At 39.9% G+C, this 21,072-nt stretch overlaps 2 protein-coding genes across 2 annotated transcripts; one reads left to right on the top strand and one right to left on the bottom strand.

The window, feature by feature from the left end:
• Positions 1–1,103: 1,103 nt before the first annotated feature.
• On the bottom strand, positions 1,104–11,213 carry LOC121393078 (RNA-binding protein 12B-A-like). The gene is made up of 2 exons (XM_018268128.2): positions 11,058–11,213; positions 1,104–3,478 (listed from the first exon to the last, which is right to left on the bottom strand). The coding sequence occupies exons 1-2, from the start codon at positions 11,113–11,115 to the stop codon at positions 1,473–1,475; spliced, it is 2,064 nt and encodes a 687-aa protein (XP_018123617.1). The 5' UTR covers positions 11,116–11,213; the 3' UTR covers positions 1,104–1,472.
• A 762-nt stretch (positions 11,214–11,975) lies between these two features.
• Positions 11,976–17,668, top strand: rbm12b.1.L (RNA binding motif protein 12B gene 1 L homeolog). Its single transcript, NM_001127826.1, is given in 3 exon segments — positions 11,976–11,998; positions 14,876–14,954; positions 15,158–17,668. A coding segment is annotated over 1 exon segment (1,392 nt). The 5' UTR covers positions 11,976–11,998; positions 14,876–14,954; positions 15,158–15,177; the 3' UTR covers positions 16,570–17,668.
• Positions 17,669–21,072: the final 3,404 nt, after the last annotated feature.

The raw sequence follows: 21,072 nt of genomic DNA on the forward strand, positions 1-21,072 counted from the left end.
ATGGCAGCTGCAACACATACTAATATGGTTTCTTAAAACAGGAAGTTAGTTTAGGTGACACCACAATGTTGTCAACCACAGGTGCCTTGAAGATCTGAAATTTTTGGAAATTTGAAGACACTATCAAATATCATTTAGAAGTGTTTGACAACACACATGGTAATCAAACACCAAGAAAAAGTGGTAGTCTAAATTGTAATCAAAGTGTTCATTATTTATTATTTCCTCAATAATAAACCCAAAGGGCACCATGTGCCCAATTAGGTCCAATAAAGAATATTTTTCTTTTACACTGAAAAAGCAGTTTCATACAAAACACAGAGCATTTGCAGCATATGCCATTCAAACAGCTATTTTTAGTCAGAGAATACTTCTGAATTGCACCAGACAACTTTATTATTCACTTGTGGGTCTGAACTGAACAATGGATCAGATCAAAATCCTGAAGGTCTAATTGAAGAGGACTGAGGACAGACATTTCAAAATAAAATCTTATCAACTCTGAAGTGATGCAAGAGTGAACTCTGGTAACAAACACCTGGAATTATCAAGCATACCACATAGCTCTGAAGAACCTTCTGTTATCATTAGTTACTAGTGAGGAACTAAACTTCTAATTAAAAACTGTGAGCTCAAATGAACTTCAAGTATAGTAGATGACTAACATCCAGAAAAGACTTTTCAATAGGCATAATGGGTATCCCAATCTTAGAAGGTAATACCATTGTAGTATAAACCTTGTTACTATATTGTGATTTGTTGCTGCAGTCTTTTCTTCTAATGTGCCTCTTTGTTCTTCCTTTCTTCTGGATGTCTCTCAAACTAGGAATATTCACCATTCATGAAAGCCTTCAAAATCCATAAACCCCCTCCAGAAAAGAAAGGCAAAAGACTTTCGGCTGGGAAAGACCTGCTTGCCTCTCATCACACAAGATCAAATTGGGATACTCCAGTGTCATAGTTTGTCAGCGTTGCATTTTAACACTGACAAATAATCGTGTTACCGTTGAAATAAAGTGAGAAAATAACCTTGCCCTAAAAATGTAAACTTTAAATAGTGAATAGGGAAAATATTCCACTGAGGAATACAAAGACTGGCTGTGTAAATCAAATGTTTTTAATTCCCAAATGTTATCAGTACACAACAAGAAGTCAAGAAATAGTCACATAATGACTCTGAACTACAGTCATTAATCCAAATATTTTAACAAATCACAATATTATATTTAGAAATAGTCACAAAATGAATCAGATAACTAAGGTCACTAAACTTAATGGAGACAAACTAAGGAATTAAACCAAAAAATAGCTTTTAATGGGCTTTGTGACTATTCATGCAAGGTACGAAAAATATGAAACTACACTAACTATAAATAATACAAGAATGCATGACCTTTTATGAAATGGGACAATATCATGGTTAATTTTACCGTTTCTAAATAACCGATAGCATTTACCACTGCAGGTTTGTCTTAGTTCCTTATTAGGCTCATATGAACTTTACGTGGTCCAATAGGCCTTTCACTTAGTTCATAAACAGCAGCTGCAGCGTCATCATAGTTTTCCATATGTACTATAGCTGTTCCTTTGGAGTTGTAATCCATTTCTACAGAAGTAGGAACCACATTATAACCATAAAAGAAATCTAAAATTTCTTCAACAGTGGCAGTATATGGAACATTTTTCAAACGTATTGACGCTCCACCTGACCTTGGCGGATTTACTGGCCCAGATTCATCGTCTATAATGTTCTGGTTTCCCATATGAAACCTCCCAAAATGCGCATCTTGATTGATATCATATGGGCTTCTTAACCTTTCCACGGAACGCCTTACACTTCCAGAACTATGTTCAAAGTCATCGACCCTATAAGGACGGGGCTGGTCATACGAGCCACGTGCATAATCAGAATCCCCAAAACTCTGTTCAGCAGTATCTGGATATTCATCTCTATAACTAGCTGATCGTTTTGGTTCGCTCTCCTTTTGATCCTCGGGGAAGGCTCCAAGCTCTTTCATTTGTTCTTCTGAGATACGTCTCAGTAACACTTCTGTTCCCAAGAATGTCTGCTGATTCAATCCTTCAGCAAGGATAGCCTGGTGTTCCGAAGGAAATCTAACAAGCGCTTCACCAAGACCAATACCTCTACTATCATACAGCAAAAAAATATCACGTTCATCCACTGGAAATCCAGCAAAGAATTTTTGAACCTCACTTTTAGTAACATTAAAAGGAAAGTTTCTCAAATACATACATCTTTTTAGGTTTGAACGGTCCCTGGATTTCCTCTTTGGAGAAGGGTCTTCTGAGTTGTTTCTTTCTAGCTGTGGTCTCTCTGTGGATTCAATTAACTCTAACATATCCTTTCGGGTAATGGGGTGTACCCAAACTTCACGGCCATTTAAAAGGCCTTTGTTGAAGCCAAGGCATTTCTGATAAAACTTTTCATTTTTGACTAAAACAAAGCCTTCTCTTGTCCGGACACCATTTCTATTAAGTAAGAATTTAATTTGTGAATCGGGAATATCTGGATCACCAAAAAACAATTTAATATCACCTCTATCCACAGAATATGACATGTTTAAGAGGTGTAAGTAAAACTGCTGATCATGAGGTGAGCGTGACCTTGTTCTGTGCATCTTTGGAGATCTGGACCTTGAATGATTTTTTGAAGAAAATCTGGGTGACCATTCCATATTATTATAAGCAGACTCCTGCCTCCCATCAGTTGGGCCACCAGCTTCAATCCACTTCTGTTCATTGCTCAATTTTACAGATATGTATCTATGACCAATGTATTCATTATCACGTGAAAGAGATGCCTTAGCATCCTCAACACTGGCAAATTTAACATAAGCATTTCCATCTCTAGACCCATTTTGATTAACAGAAAAGTGTACATCTTCCACATCGAAGCCATGAAAAAATTCTTTGACATCAAGTTTACCTGCTGTGTATGGAAGCCCATACAAAAATACATATCCATAACCATTATCTTTTAATGGCCTTGTGCCTTTCTTTTCTTGATATTTTGACCTTGGAACATTTTCTTCATTGTGCTTTGCTCCGCTCCCATCAAAGCCAGCTTCTACATGGTTTTTATTGCCAATGTTTTTCTTATAATTGCCTTTCTTCATGACATTTAACAGTTTTGAAATATCAGGTGTTGCCCCCAAATCTTTGTTTCCTTTTCTATTTATCTCAAGGGTATGTTGCATTTCTGCCTTACTACTGAGAAAAAGCCCAATTCGTGATTTCTTTATGAGGCCTCCTGAGCGGCTCATTGCCCTTCGAGCATCTTCATCGGTTGCAAATATAATAAAGGCCTCCTGAAGCTTTCCACCAGTAACATGAACTCCTCCATCAGGAATATGCAATCCAGAAAAGAAATGACGGATATCAGTTGCGCCAGCAACAACAGGAAGCCCCTGTAAGCGGATGACTACTGCCATTCTTAGGTTGTGGCAGGATTTGTCACCTGAAAATAAAGTACACAATAGGAATTTTTGATTATAATACCTTAACATAGCTATCATGTAAAAAAAAAATTCCATTAGTGTTAAAGAAATAAATTAAATTATAAATAATATATTCAACCCACAATCTTGTTAAAAACCATAGAATTAAGCTAACTTAAAATCGACTTTAAAATAAAATCTATGATCTTAAAAGCTTGTTTTAATATAGAACATTTACCAAAAAACAATTCTGATTAACTAAACCCCACTTGTGCACCAAAAGCCTTCTGCCTTGAAAAATTAGACACCAATCATATGTAATCTTATGAAAAAAATTACATTCAATATTTAATTTTGCAACTTACGTATATATGAAAAACACCAGAAAAAGTATCAGCACACAACTAACCGATGCACAAATAAAGCTTTATCAGCAAATCCCCTGATGAAAACTATAAAGGCCTGTCAATTATATTTAAACCATTTTTGCTTCCCACAGACATAATTAAAAACTACAGATTGTGTAAAATGAAACACCAGAAAAAAAAATCTGTTTTTTTATGATCATTGATCAATTTTCCCCAAAGTAAAATCACTTAATCAATCAATTTGATAAGGCAATAAATTAAACTGGTAAAGGTGACAATAAATCAAAGGGAACCACAACATTGTCCTTTAAAGGACCAGTAACATCAAAATAAATTTTTTTAAAAAAGGCGTGTTAGTATACATCGAAAAAAACCACCAAGACAAATTAAAGTTTAAAATCGCAAAGCTTTTATTAAGAAATAACCTACAGAAACTTCGCTTCCCCTCCTCTTCAGAAAGGGCGACCATCCATCCTGCGGTGCTTGATTTCTCCTCCCCGGCTATTCTACTCACAGCATGTGAAGGAGCATGAAGAGCAACAAGGGAGCATGGGGGGCTGCTGTCTGCACTCACAGCTCCCCTGTGGATCAGCTTGCACTTGCACCAGTTGTACGATTTCCAAAAACACAGGGTAAATATTGGCTTGTCTTCCAGATGTGGTGTCGGACGTGCTGAAAGAGGTGGAGGAGCCGCGCTTCTGTTCCCTCAATGAGATGGACAACCGCTACAAGGGGCTCGAGGTGATCTTACCCACAGAGTACGAGGTGGTACTTTACCTGAACCAGATGGGAGTCTTCAACTTTGTGGATGACGGTTACCTGCCGGGCTGTGCGGTACTCAAGCTGAGCGACGCCAGGAAGCGGAGTATGTCCCTGAGGGTGAAATTCATCACGGCCTCCGGTTACCTGTTCACTCGCAAGATCCGCTCCCACTTCCAGACTTGTCACCAATGTGGCCCTAGCCTGAGCCCACTGCCCTAAATCCACCAAAGCCCAACATTTCCTATTCACACCTGACAAACGTGAAGCACTCAGATCAGCACTTGCATCTCTGTTCCACCCGACAAAATGTGCAGTGATGTGAATTATGAGAGATGTTCGGTTATATTGCTCTGAGTTGTACAGATACACGCAGAGCTCGGCATGGCAGACACTGCTATTCCAGAATTAATGGCACACCTTTTATCCACTGTGATCTTTTCTGGCAATTTCACATCACTGCACATTGTGTCGGGTGGAACAGAGAGGCAAGCGCTGATCTGAGTGCTTCACGTTTGTCAGGTGTGAATGGGAAATGTTGGGCTTTGGTGGATTTAGGGCAGAGGGCTCAGGCTAGGGCCACATTGGTGACAAGTCTAAAAGTGAGAGCGGATCTTGCGGGCTGACAGGTAACGAATTCCACCCACAAGGACATACTCCGCTTCCTGCCGTCATTCAGCTTGAGCACCGCACAGCCCGGCAGGAAACAGTCATCCATGAAGTTGAAGACTCCCATTTGGTTGAGGTAAAGTACCACCTCAAACTCTGTGGGGGGAGATCACCTCAAGCCCCTAGTAGCGGTTGTCCATCTCATTGAGGGAAGTGATGAAGCGCTGCTCCTGCACCTCCACCTCCTTCAGCACGTCCGACACCACATCTGAAAGACAAGAGCCAATATTTACCCTGTGTTTTTGGAAATCGTACAACTGGTGCAAGTTCAAGCTGATCCACAGGGGAGCCGTGAGTGCAGACAGCAGCCCCCCATGCTCCTCAGTGCGCTCCCTTGTTGCTCTTCATGCTCATTCACATGCGGTCAGTAGAATAGCCGCAAGCCGAAATCAAGCACCGCAGGATGGATGGTCGTACTGTCACCTTTTCTGAAGAGGAGGGGAAGCGGAGTTTCTGTAAGTTATTTCTTAATAAAGGCTTTGCAATTTTAAACTTTAATTTGTCTTGGTGTTTTTTTTTTCTAAGTATACTAATTTTTTTTTTTAAATATTTTGATGTTACTGGTCCTTTAAAAAAAATCCGAAAACAGACCCAGGGCAATGATCAGATTGTTATTGATGCTTTATTTTCATTCAATCAAAATATTTATCATTATTGATCTCCAACCAAAACATATGTCAGAGCCTTTCGCTTAGAAGTGAAGAAGAATGAAGTTTCAATAGTAATAAACTTCCACAACAATACTTCATGGGATTGAATTGAAAATGCCTTTTCATAGAATCACAGCAAAGTATTCTTGCCACTTACATTTATAAGGAACATGAACCTGAAATAAAAATTTTCACCAAAGTGTAAATGGGTGTAATTTACTAAGAAAAATACTGTATGGTGCTCCTCATTAATTCTGTAACACATGCATAGGGTAGACCCATATGTGCACTGCATCAAAGTCATGCTTTTAAGCACATTAAGTGCCTTAATGTGGAATATTCTGTATTACAGTAGTAGAAAAAAAAACTTGTTCCACCAAAGGAAGTGCTTCATGCAAGCAGGAAAAGGACTATTTAGATTTCATTTGTGACAAACAGGAGACATTATCTCACATTATGGCAGGGGTGTTAGATATTAGACCCACTGTCCAAAGAAGCTCAGAGTCCCTTAATGGGCTATGGTACACAGAACAATTCTGGGCAGTTTGACACACAATAAAAGATTAACAGCTCTGCGGGTGACAAATCCAGTGGAATGAATGATTATGGATCTCAATTGTGAACCCGCTTGACCCACATCTCACACGTATCATGAATGGCACTCAAATACTTGGCAGACAGCAAAATGCACCTTGTGCCATAGCCAAAACTTCTGGCCCATTTCTGGAATAAGTTACTCTTCACTATCTCCCAATCTCAGCAAAGGGTCTCCCTTCATGAAGGAGCTAGGAGCCTGGCTTGATTTGACAGATCTAATATCAAATATATTAGAGATAACTCAAACATTCCAGCATAAACAAAATCTAATAAAATAATGGACTTTGGCAAAAACCCTGCAGTTAAAGAGAGAGGATTTGGGGGGATTTTATAAAAGTGAGCTTTTAATATATCTTCTTGGCAAAAAAATCCCCCCCAAAGGCTGTATTATACGTGCCAAAATCGAACCCCTGTATGAAGAGAGACAGATACTGAGAGGGAAATAGTGAAGAGTAATTGATTTCAAATTATGGGTCAGAAATTTTAACTGATTATATTTAGGATTTTTTTTATTTCAGTATTTAATAGCTGGCACTACCACAGGGGTGGCAAAGCTGCTGAAAATGCTACAGAATATTTTGGCAATTTATATAAATGTGCGAATAATAATGCATAAATGTTATAAATTACTAGGATAAAAAAAAAACCTTTAAAGCAACAATAACACCAAAAATGAAAGTGTTTTAAAGGAATGACAATATAATGTACTGTTGCCCTGCACTGGTACTAGTGTTTTTGCTTCAGAAACAATACACTACTACAGTTTATATAAACAAGCTGCTGTGTAGCCATGGGGCAGCCATTCAAGTACAGGATACACAGTAGATAACAGATCTGTTCTGAAGAATCCTATTGTATGCAATAGAGTTTATCTGTTATCTGCTGTGCATCCTGTGTACATTATATTTTCAATAAGGCAGAACTTCACAGGGCGATGTTATCCGATGCGTAGTTGGAGGCCCAAATATAATGCAAGGCAGGGGTTCCCAACGTTTTTTTACTCGTGAGCCACATTTAAATGTAAAAAAGAGCAACATCAGCATGAAAAATATTGTCAAATATTCATGGGGATGTCAAATATTGGACTGGTAGCCTACAGGATGCTCTGTTTGGCAGTACACCTGGTTTTTATGCAATCAAAACTTGCCTCCAAGCCTGAAATTCAAAAATAAGCACCTGCTTTGAGGCCACTGGGAGCAACATCCCAGGGGTTGATGAGTAACATGTTGCCCGCAAACTACTGGTTGGAGATCACGGATGTAAGGGATAGAAACGTTGCAGCTACAAATTACACACAACTCATCGTGTAGCGTTCACATTCAATGGTCATTTTGGATGCATGTAGTTTGAAGCTTTCCCATTATATTCGGCACCTCTGACTGGCTGCCTGCATTGCATCTCAGCAAGATGCATCAGATAACATTGTCCTGTGTAGTTTCAACCTTACTTTAAAACACTTATTTTTCTGTGTTACTGTTCCTTTAAGCTACACTAGAGATGTTAAAAAGGTGAATAAACCCTGGTTTATCTCCCATGGCAACAGATACATAATGCCTATGGTACACCAGTCATTTTGTCAACTGCTGAGAACAGTGGCCAAAAAATCTCTGTCTACCTGTCATTGCAGAACAAAGTGCACTTTACTATATTGCCAGTCTGTTTAGACATGCCCCTTCCTAAATGTGGCCAACCAAACAGACTTAAGACTCTGCATGTTTTAAATGATGAGCTGGGGATTCTATGCCAATCGTAAACTATGTGTGTGTCCAGCAATGTAACCAAACATAAATGCACCAGTGACCATTAACCTACACATCATCGGAGCAAGCAGGTACTAGAATATCAAATATTGCAAATAAGTTTTATATACTGCCAAATAAATTCAGAATTCTTGTTTATCCAAGTCAAAAGCCCTGAAATCCATATCTGGATATTTGGACACAACACAAAAATACAAGCAATTCAGTCTATTCTCAGAGGTTCTTGATCATATTGTTCAATAAACCAGCAATTCCTTTTAATTTGTTTCCAAGTGTGAATGAGCTGAAATTCAACCATGTCCACTTAGTCTTTCAGTTGAATAACAAACCTTTTCAGATGTCAGATTTTTTTTTCAGTGCCTAAGAGCCATTTTGCCCACTTCTAAGTTCCTCCTTTGGCTGTGGGTAACAGCTAGGGTCGTAGTTCAGCACCATAGTTAAACATCTACCAATACGATGAAAAGTCAGCCTTGCAGCATTTTGCAATAAATATATCAAAAATCCAAGCATTAGTAAGTTTCTGATTCCACAATCACAAAGTTCTTTTCCTGTCAGATTTTCAAATATAAACCTTTAAATTCATTAAATGAGCAGCCACGGGACAAAGCAATATTATAAATGCATGGTTAAACATGTTTATCCTCTCGGAAATATAGGAAAGGGAGACTAGGTGAAGTATGGACAAACTTCTAGCGCAGTATTTTAATTGGTGCCGGGTAAGTTCTAATACAATAACCAAAACATGAAGGAAAAACAAAACAAAGTGTGTTCAGAACTAAAGTTGCAACACTTCAGCAGGACAGAAACATTTCTTCTATTTCTGAAGATTTCTTAATTTTTCATAAAGTGACATTACATTGATCAGTTGTGAATTCTGAAAAGAAGATCAGCTTTTTTGGCAACCTCAGCACACTGGGAAAAAAGCTATGAGCTAACTTAGAAGAGATGAGTTTGCAGCTTTATTGGACCCGTGTATGGTCAGCTAAAATAAAGCATTTTTCAAATATAGCTTTCATTTCAGAGAAATACAATGGTTCTCCCAAATATGATGCAGCTCCGTTCATGTTATCTACTAACTAGCAGCTATAAAGAAGAACAACATTAAATTAAAATACACGCTAATAATAATAATAAATTATACATAAAAAATACATTTGTCATTTTACAGACCCTTTATAAACCAATACAACTGCACAAAACTGTATAAAATAAATAAATAAATAAATAAATGAGCATGGGGGTCATCAGATTTGCTACTTTTACAGACAAAGATCATTTTAAAATTTTCTAATAAGTGAAAGTGCTCCCCTCTTTTCTAGACAGCAGGTTCACTTATACTCTCAAAATATATATATATTGCACCAATATGCCTCAGTATTTAAAATATAACTGAAAGAGGGAGTTGAACAGCGCTCCTTCCAAACCTTTTCAATGTTTCATAGATATATAAGAGTTACTTGTTGGATGTTAAGAGTTAAGGTGGCCATAAACGGGCAGATAAAGCTGCAGATATCGGCCGTTTGGACCGATTTGACAGCTTATCTGCCCGTGTATGGGGGCTTCCGACGGGTCTTCCCGATCGATATCTGGCCACGATATCGATCGGTAAGGTTGGATTTTTACCCGACCGACCCGTCGGAGCCGATTGGCGCATCGTAATTCGATCGTTCGTCCATAAGGCCGAACGTTCGAATTACCCCCGATATAGCCATGCAGTTTAGTGGCATATCGGGGAAAGATCCATCGCCAAACGAGCGGATCTTGGAGTCTATGGCCACCTTTAAGTGCTTTTGTCATTCAGGGGTGAGTGGAATACACTGTCTTTTGGAGTAAGCGATGTGCGAGTCTTCTTCCTGCTCTCCCCGCCACCCGCAAATGGGGGTGTGAGCAGGCCCAGAATGGCAATCTGTGGGTTCTGGCAAATGCCAGAGGGGCTGCCAGTAGATGCCATAGAAAGTCACTATTTAGTGGGCTGGTGGGGAACTGATTGGGCCACTCTTTACCTGGAATGTCAGGGCCAATTTTGAATCCCAGTTCAGACCTGGGTGTGAGGTCAGCCCGAACACGACCGACTCGCGGGTACTGCGGTTATTGGGCCAACCCTCAAATCACTACATGGAGTCTCTTCAAGATCATCACAAAGTATAAGTACAGTGGAGTACACAGGGGAAATCCTGGCCCCTCTGCTGCCACCCCCTCCCCCATACGCTCACCTTTATGTGCTGGAGGGGGTGCACAACATCGGTGGAGGGGTCCAGGAGGCTAGCAATTGCGCTCTCTGTGATAGAAGAGCCACATTTCCAGTTTGAAAACTGGAAATTCAGCTCTTATAGTTACAGGCGTGGAATTTTACCACCCCTGGTAACTAGTGGGACGCTGACACCTGAGGTGAGTTTCTTAAATGACCTTATTAGTGTAGCGCCCGTGTGTAGAAACCATTTTAGGACATCCTCAGCCAAAGTGAGTGTCAGCCATGCCATCTCCTAAGCACATGGAATACAGCTTCACTTGGTTGAGTAACGGAACAGGAGGAGAGAGATATGCTGCCAGGACTGAGGAGTGAATAGAGCCTTGTTGGAAGGATGAGGAACAAACCAGGAGAAGCCGCATTCCATGTGCTCAGGAGGTCGTATAGCACGGACAGACTTTGTCTGAGGATGTCCTAAAATGGCTTCCGTAGTGGTGGGTGAGTAAGTCCTGCTCCTCCGCTTGTAATCCCTCCAAAACTAAATCAGACAGAGCTCATAGTGCAGCAGACTTTCTATAATCACCCCTGCATGCTATTAAGTGACTTACTCTGAGTATGGAACAGTCCCACGTTGTATAAGTTACCAGCAGTATCAGTCTCCTTCATACACAGATCTGTAGCTTACGTCCCTTCCTCCCATGTGACTTCCCTCCCGGTGTCTGCGGGGTCCTAGTGCTCTCAGCTGGAATAAACCATAACTGTACAGAAAAGGGAGATTTTTATGAGGCTTGTGAGGGACTGTGTACTAAATTGGTAGGAAAAGGTTACAGGGCTGAAATGATTGATCAGGCAAAAAGTAAAGGGGATACACCCAGTAGAGAGGAAAGAAAGTGAAGAAAATAACAGGTAGATAAAGGGAACAGGGAGGAAGTCACCTTTATTACCCAGCACCAAACTCAACTGGAGAGGAGGAGACACAAAACAAAGTCTCTCCCAAGAAGAAACTAAATGGATATACCAGCTGGGGACATTGGTACCGCAGGGGTTAAATACTGACTTTCACTTAACATGTTTTTTTTTTTTAATGTGTTTATGAGTTTACATTTTATTTTATATATTTTCAACTGTGGTTTTACTAAACCATAAGGTTTTAACTAACCGAGTGCAAAATGTTTTCCCTGTTTATGCAAATTGACATTTAAATTGGACAATCCAGTGTTCCCTTATGGCATTTAACCCATAAATACTAGGGGAGGAGCTCGAGGTACACAGGAAGCCTCTGAGCAAGTCTATTGAATACATGAAAGGCGTTTAGGAATCTTACATGTACATTTGGACTTTTGATTTTGTGTTGAATTGATTAAAACTCTTATCAGTGCATTCTGATGCTTGTGCTGTGAGTGGAGAGAGATTGGCTGAGAGCACTAGGACCCTGCAGACACCGGGAGGGAAGTCACATGGGAGGAAGTGAAGCAAGCTGGGGATCTGTGTATGAAGGCGACTGATACTGCTGGGAACTTATACAACGTGGGACTGTTCCACACTCAGAGTAAGTCACTTAATAGCATGCAGGGGTGATTATAGAAAGTCTGCTGCACTATGAGCTCTGTCTGATTTAGTTTTGGAGGGATTACAAGCGGAGGAGCAGGATTTACTCACCCACCCTTCCCCCGCCCCTTTGTAGTCCATGTAGCCATGCTGCAGGGTTGCCAGGTCTAATTTGCAAAACCAGCCAAATTCGGCTACAAAAGCAGCCAAGAGACACTTTTAAAGTAGCACAATACGTGCAGTGAAAAATAAATAAATGGATATATGTGAAAATATGCCTTTTTCACTGATTTGCAAATTTTTTCCATGAAGCAAAATGGTATTTACTTTCACCAGGGGTGTAAGTACTAGGGTTGCCACCTTTCCCAGAAAAAATTACCGGCCTTCCTATATATTTATCTCTTTTCCCTATTAATAACATTGGGATCAACCATCATTTTTACCGGCCAGCCCAGTATAATACCGGCCAGGTGGCAACCCTAGTAAGTACAGAGGGGGACCTCTTTAAGGCCCTAATTCATATACAATTTCAATAAATATTGGTAAAACAGGTCAACCTCTAGACATTTTGGTGGCCAGCAGATTGTAGCCTTAAAATTGTCTCAAGTTGAGGAAAGTAACCGGAAAATGTGAGAATGCTTAAGAGGGACGGGAGATGGGGCACAAAGCCCAAAATCAGGTAACTCCAGACTTCTACACAAGTCAGTCCCACTGCATGCTGGGTATTGTAGTTTTACTTTAAACTTGGCAAATTGTTAAACAAAAACTACATTACCCAACATGCATTGGGAGACGCAGGCTTGGCACATTCGGGCAAGATAAAACTTTGGCTGGTTTCCAAATAGGGTTGCCACCTTTTTGGGGGGAAAATACCGACTTCCAATATATTTATCTTTCTTCCATATTAATAACATTGGGATCAACCATCATTTTTACCGGCCAGGTGGCAACCCTATTTCCAAAGTACAAACCAGCCAAAGGCCCAAAAGTAGCACAAATCCATACCTAATTGGCTAATTTGTATTTTCAAAATCTGCCTGGGCTTCAAATAAGTACCCCAATTTGGCTGAACCTGGCAACTCTGCCATGCTGTCTCCTGTACCTCTCCTAACAATCAGCTCTCGGCTGGCAGGCTGCGCACAGCAGACATGATCAATGGATTGCAGAGTGAGCACCACATCGGACCTTCTGCTGTTTGAAGCCTGCCAGCCGAGAGCTGATTGTTAGTAGAAGTACAGGAGACAGCACAGCTATGTAAAGATCTGTTTCACTGCTCCACACAGTCAGTACAAAGGGCGGGGGGAAGGGGACTTTCTGGGGCCTCTCAACAAAGTAGTTACAAGTCTTTGTAAGTGGTGGAGGGAGGGGGGGTGTAAGGGAAGCGCTGAAGCAATACAACAATTAAATGTTAATATAAAAGGCAGATTTACTGCAATGATTTATTTCATTAAAAAAAAAAAAGCATCAAAGAGCAGGACGTTTATTTTAACAATAACACCTGCATCCCCATCCCTTGTTTTTTTGAAATGCAATGTCACAGATTGTAAATGCCTTTGAGTGATGAGCAGGATAAAAAAAAACCTTAAAGGAGAAGGAAAGGCTTGGTGGACTTGGGGTGCCAAATGTTAGGCACCCGCAAGTGATTGTATTTACTTACCAGAAACCCCGGGTCAAAGAATGTGTCAAAGTTAAAAATCTCTACAATGCTCTGGGCCTCAAAATGTTGACTTACTTACTGAGCTTAGGGACCCACTCACAATATACAGTACACAGAGAATAGAAATGTCACAATATAAGACTGATTAGTAATTAATACAGATAATTACTACATGGCAGCACAGAAACCAGTGTAATTAGCATCAGAATTTAATAATCAGCCCTGTAGCATCAGCTTATATTACAGACCAACCTCATTTTCTGCTTGATCATTTGTGACGACCCCTAAGTTTAGCTTCTCAGAGCCCACTGAGCATGTGAGTGTCTCAGACACTTTGCAACATGGTGACCCCCTGTGACAAGTTTGAAGTCCTGGATCATTGATGCTATCGAGAAGCTGAAAATTTAGATTGGCGCAATAAGTTCTATATATAAAATATGCCATTTTTAACCATTTTCATTTTTAAGGTTTAGTTCTCCTTTAAGGCATGTACAGAGCATCATAACTCATAAGCATTGCAGGAATTTTTCCAGCCACAAAACTTGCTATATAGAATAGTCCATTGCACCTTTAGAATGATTGTTTTGGGACAGTACTGATTATGGTATAGGTATTTGGATTAAAGTGGCAGTTCACTTTCAAATGAATGTTTCGTATTATATGGACAGTAATCTTCTGAGACCATTTGCAATTGGGTCTTTCTCATTTATGTTTTGCGTTTTTTAATACTTTAGCTGTTTATTCAGCAGCTCTCTAGTTTGGAGCTTTACCAGCTATTAGGTTGCTAGGATCAAGTTTACCCTAGTTTTGAACGAGAGACTGTAACATCAATAGGAGATAGCTTGAATAGAAAGGTCAGTAATTACATTGTTAGTGGCCCCATTTAAAAGCTGAAAAAAGGCAGAAGATGGCAGCAAGTAATAGCAAGCCTATTAAAAAATAAAACTCCTAGTGGTGACATAACTAATACCCAGTAAGCACTTGCCATCTGCAGCACACACCTTGCCAACAACACAGAGGAAAGGTTATCTAACACCATGAAGTTGTTTTAGTTGTTAAAGGATCAGTAACATCAACATCAGTTTGTATACTACGGAAAAAAAACACCAACACATATTAAACTTTTAACTTACCGAACCTCCGCTTGCGCTCCTCTTCAGAAAAGGCGATCGGGTGATCCATCATGGTGCTCTCAATTTCTCCTTCCTGCCTTCCTTATAGGAGATAGCCAGGGAGGAGAAATTGAGCGCCGCATGATGGATCGTCGCCTTTTCTGAAGAGGAGCACAAGTGGAGATTCGGTAAGTTATTTCGAAATAAAGACTTTCGATTTTAAAGTTTAATATGTGTTGGTGTTTGTTTTTTTGGAGTATAGAAACAATTTTTTTTTTTAAATGTTTTTGTTGTTACTGGTCGTTTAAGTCCTAGTATATGTACTTATAGACTTATACTGGAATATGGTTTGTAGGAATTAACAGTTTTCTTTCTTTCCTTGTGTCTGCAGGTGTGTGTTTTATATGAAGAATGGAGACAATCATTCACTTAGAGGGCCTCCATACAGATGCCGACACTACTGATATTGAAGAATTCTTTAAGGGTCTAAATGTTTCCGATATTCAGATTGTTCGAGGGGAGCGCGGAGAAGCCTATATTGTATTTGTGTCGGATAACGATGCACGGGAAGCCATGAAAAAGTCTGGCAGCTGTATAAAGAATAAAAGAATTGTCCTTTCACTGAGTAACAAGACAGAAATGCTCTGCGCATTTGAGGTCTATAGAAAAAAGGTGGAAAGAACTCTGGAGGCTGCAAAGCAACAAAGCAGAAAAAGAAAAGTAGAAATGTTTTTAGCTCAACCTGCCAGTTTGTATGTATATTTAACTGGTATTTCCCAGGACACGAAAGAAGCAGCTATCATAGATTTCTTTACATCCTTAGCTGTAGAACAGATAATATTTTGTAAAGGCCGCGATGGCTCAAAAACTGGCAATGGTTTTGTCAAGTTTACCAATGCAGCACATGCGAGTGAAGCCGTCAGATTTAACCAATGCCTGTTGAATAATAAAAGTTTGGGTGTAATAAGCGCCACTGAGGAGCAGTGGGTTAACGCTGGTGGAACAGTGGAAAAAAACTCTAAAATAAGGGAGGGTTTCACAAAAGCCATTGCTACAGTACATCACCCGCCAATACATCACCCGCTAATACATCACCCGCCAATACATCACCCGCCAATACATCAGCCACCAATACATCAGCCGCCAATACATCAGCCGCCAATACATCAGCCGCCAATACAACAGCCGCCAATACAACAGCAGCCATTATATATATACATATTGAACCTGCCTCCTAACGTTAAAAAAAGTGACATACGAGATCTCTTAGAGGTTCCTCAGTTAGAAGACTTTAACATTTCGATTCTGAAGAGCTCTGCAAAAGGAGAGGGATTTGTAAAGTTGAAGAACGAGTCCCAGTATCAGATGGCTTTATTGGCTCATGGGAAACACTTACATGATTATCGCATATCCATTCTTCCTATTTCGAAAAAAGTCATGTTGGACATAGCTGTCACATATACGGTTACTTCGCTCTCAAAAGACATGTCTGCCGTCCCATGTCCACAGCGGTGTATTCATATGAAAGACTTGTTTCCTGCAGCCACAAAGCAACACATTCAGGAGTTCTTTGATGGATTTCCTATTGAAGAATATGATATATTCTTGAAATATGATAAAACCGGTTACTTTTCTGGAGAAGCTCTGGTCAGATTTCCTACTGAAAAAGTGGCAAAATGTGCTGCAAGACTGAACAAGGAGTGGTTTATGGGAAAAGAAGTGCTCTTGAACAGTATCACAGAGGACCAGATAAAAGCCTTTATTGGGGATGCTTCATTTGAGCCTACCTTGGCCAAGCATTAGTATAATTTCCATTGGATACTTCCTGGGTTTATAAGAATGATCAAGACTGCAATACCTTCATGAAGAAAGAGTAGAGAATATACACACTTTTTTGATGCTGATTGCAATGGGGTAACCGTACCAGTGCAAACTTAGCACCATTGATTACATCAATTACCCCCTGTGCAAAAAAGATCACTTTTCATCCACATAGACCCACACAGATATTGCCCGAGTACTCAGCAATTACTGCACACGTACAGAACGCAGAATTCAAGATTATTGGTGCGAGTAAGCAGGTTGGGCCACAGGTCTCGATATAAGTTAATTTTACTTCCTTACTTCTGGTTTGATATGATGTCACTTCCTGGTTGTGACTAGTTTTGTTGTGGCCAGTTGGCCAAGTTGCAGATAACGCCTCCATAATACTCTTTGCCTCTTTATCCTAAAGCCTGTAGGGGGTTATGTAATAAAAGGCACTAAGTTTGCCCAGGAGCAGTAACCCATAGTGACCAATCAGGTAAAATGTACTGGTCACCTGTTTAAAAGCATTTTATTGGTTGTTATGGGTTACTGCTCCTGGGCAAATGTAGTGTCTTTTATTACATACAGGGGATTATGTTTAACAAACTTGTGTACCACTGTAATCTCAAGTTTATTTGTTGTTCACGCTTATGGACTAATTGACGGCAATCTTTGTAACATTTCCATACTTCTAGATTGAAAGTGGTACCGCAATTAGTATTCTTTTATAATACACAAAAGCCATGAATATCCTGTAAATTATATCCTTATAAACGGTGAGTTCTGATGTCATCAGTTATAAACGGTGAGTTCTGATGTCATTTCTGTCACATGACTCACCGAAACTTGTGTATTATAATAAATAAAGTACCCCCTGTTGCAAAATATGAGGATATTAGAAGTTACCTCGGAGTTTCCTGACCTTTATAAAAACACTCGGCCTTCGGCCTCGTGTTTTTATATGGTCATGAAACTCCTCGGTAACTTATAATATCCTTATATTTGTGAAACTGCAGTTTAAATATGCCACATTCCTCTCCCTATCTCAGTTTTCTTCTTTAGCCCTTCCTTCTTGCAAAGAGAAAAATAAAGAATTGAAAAAAAAAATATGCCACATTCCAACACAGTTTTGTGTCTACTCACTTTGTTCCTTGTGCATTTGGTTATTACTTTGTGAATTTGGTTTGTGAGCTGATTGGTAAGCCAAGTAGATCTGAACTTGCCTTTCTTCTGAAACAATGCAGATTTAAAATGTTATCAAGAAACAAGGAGAGCTATAGCCTTGAGTGTTTTTTCTTTCTTTTGTAATAAATTTAAAAAAATATTTTTTTTAAAAAAAATTGTCTGTTATAATTTTGTGCTTCCGCACCTCTAATCCTTCTCGCTAGTGATGATTATAATTTCATACTGTTTGTTGCCTTCCCTGATATTGTCTGCCATAGCTTGCTAAACCCAGAGAGCAGCAACATTTTGTTCATATCTTAAGGCAGTACAACTTTTAATTGTAGCTGATTGGCTATCTGTACATGCATTAAAGGGCCAGAGCATATTAAAATTATGCCTATTTGCATTAAAGATGGCCATACATATGGAGATCTGCTCGTTTGGCAAAGTCGGATTTCGACCAGATATCGGAAGCCCCATACACTGAGCAATATGCTGCTGACATAATGTGTTGGCAGTTTATCTCTGCCTGTGTATGGGGACCTTAAGGAGTTAGCAGAGCCCTTATGTAGACTGGGGGCCATATAAAATCTCTTGGAAGATCACATATGGTACGTGGTATGGTGGCTTATCAATTTTATGATCATAACTTTGTGTTTTTTTAAAATACATGCACTTGCATATTTATTGAATTACTTAGACAGGGGACCAGGGAATGTGCATTGATTAATTGGCCAGGTCAGTAGCACTTCTATTGTACTTAAACATATTATAATTTAGCCTCAGGAGTGCACCCACAACCCCCCATTTTTTGCATACATATGGAGACCTTGCCAAACTAGCGGATCTCTTCTCCGATATGCCCACTTACAGGTGGGTGATATTGGTCTGATTTTATCGTGGGCCCTAGGGCTCAACAGTCAGATCACAACAAGCTCCTCGTTCGAAATAGATTTTTAAGATCACAATGAGGAGAAAATGGGCAGACGGATTGAGTAGCGCATCAACGAACCGATACAGTCCTCAGTCTGACAAGATCTTTAAGCTCAGCTGATCAAGGTTGCCAAAAGGGAGGATCTCTCCCCGGTATGCCCACTTTCAGGTGGATGATATTTGGCTGATCTGATTTTGGGCCCTAGTGTCCAACAATCAAATCACAACAAGGCGAATATGGGCAGTCGGATCAACAAAACGATGCGGCCCTCGTTCTGAAAGGATTTGTAAGCCCAGCGACATCTGGCCAACTTCCAATCATGGACGCTCGTCGGAGGGCACCATACACTAGGCCAGGGGTCCCCAACCTTTTTCACCCATAAGCAGCATTTAGATGTAAAAAGAGTTGGGGAGCAACACAAGCATAAAAAATGTTCCTGGGTGGTGCCAAATAAGGGTTGTGATTGGCTATTCTAACCCCTATGTGGACTGGCAGCTACAAGATACTCTGTTTGGAAGTACATTTGGGTTTTAAGGAATCAAAACTTGCCTCCAAGCCAGGAATTCAAAAATAAGGGCCTTCTTGGAGGACACTGAGAGCAACATCCAAAGGGTTGGGGAGTAACATGTTGCTCACGAGCTACTGGTTGGGGATCACTGCACTAGGCAATAAACTGCCGACTTATCTATCAGCAGCTTATATCTGCCCGTGTATGGGGGCCTTAACGGAGAACCAAATCCTTAATTATAAAAACCCCCTCCCTGCTTCCCCCAACCTAGGTGTTACCCCAGGTATATGCACCTAGTTACCCCTTGGTGCAGACTCTGTGCAGCGGAGTTCACAGGCGCCATATTCTTCTCTTCGGTAATCTTTGGGAAGAGAACAGCGTATTGGCGCATGCGCAGTTGGAGCAATCTTCTGGTTTGCGCCGAAAGAAGACCCAAAGATTACCAAAGCGAAAAAGATGGCGCCCGTGAACTCCGCTAGACAGAATCTGCACCTGATGTATCTGCTTCTAAACGCAGGACAGGGTAGCTCAGCAAGTAAAATGAATCATTTAATTATATAGCACCAACATATTCTGCAGGGCGTAAGAAATAACAGATCATTCCCCTTTCCTTGCCTCAATGGATAATTTTAGGTGCCTATCAAATTCACACTAGGGACAATTAGTCTATTTCTTTGAAGTATAAGGAAAGGGAGGAAATACTAACTCCATGCATTTAATGCCCTGGCTGAATCTGGACCTAGAATCCCCATGCTGCAAGGTATCAATCCTAACCAGTGTACCACCATGGTGCATCAAATCATACATTTTGGGGCATATTTATCAAAGGGTAAAAATAAAGTTTGCTACAGATGTCCTATGGCTTAACCTAAGGAAATTGACTCCTCCACATTTAGGGAGATTTGTTGCTTGTGGAAACGTAGCTTTAAAGGGAACCTTCATTCTGAGACAACTTGCAATGAATTTTTATTATTTGCGGTTATTTCGCTTTTTATTCAGCAGCTCTCCAGTCCAGCAAAAGATCCTAGCAACCATGCATTAATTTGAATAAAAGACTGGAATAAAAATAGGAGAAGACCTGAATCGACCGAGGAGCAATACATTGTTTTTTCAGTGGGACCAGTCACCGCTATTTAAAAACTGGAAGAGTCAGAAGGCAAATAATTTAAAAAATATATAAAAAAGAAAAAATTTAAAGTTTCTTAAAATGAGTCATTCTATAACTAAAAGCTAACCACCCCTTTAACTATGGGCAATAAATGACAGATATGAGCAGTTAGAAATTTATCAATGGAAGCTTTTAGACAGGCTCACCACATTCATTTCAAGGCAAACTCACAAAATATTGAATGCACAGAGAACTGTGGCCAGAAGGTATGTTCATCTGCTTCATATAAGTTACCAGTCCAATCACAATCAGCCCCCCTCCCATTGTTTTAAACAATATTATGCACAAAGGACATCACAAAATGGTGCCTCAAGTTTCAAGGTAAAAGGGAAATGTTTATTCACAAGTCACTTATTAAAATATACTGTATATTAGAAACCTCTGAACAAATTATTTATTGTACTGAAACCCAGAACGGTTTAACCAAATGCTCTGCCTGACACCATCTTTACACTAATAGGGGGTTATTTATTAAAGTCTGAATGCCAAAAACTCTGATTTTTAGTGATTTATTAAACCCCGAGAATGGAAAAAGTCAGAATCAGAAAATCCAGCATCTCAGATCTGCCGAGGTTGTAAATAAGTCAATAGGAGAAGTCCCGAAGATATCCTGATCTGCGCTGGGTTTTGTGCAAAAATCCAAACATTTTGTGGTTTTCATGCAAAAATCCCAAAAAAATGTTTTTTGGCAGAAAAGCAAAAAAAAATTTTATGATTCAAATTTTT

Source organism: Xenopus laevis, chromosome 6L, assembly GCF_017654675.1.
Source record: "Xenopus laevis strain J_2021 chromosome 6L, Xenopus_laevis_v10.1, whole genome shotgun sequence".
Classification (NCBI taxonomy): Eukaryota; Metazoa; Chordata; class Amphibia; order Anura; family Pipidae; genus Xenopus; species Xenopus laevis.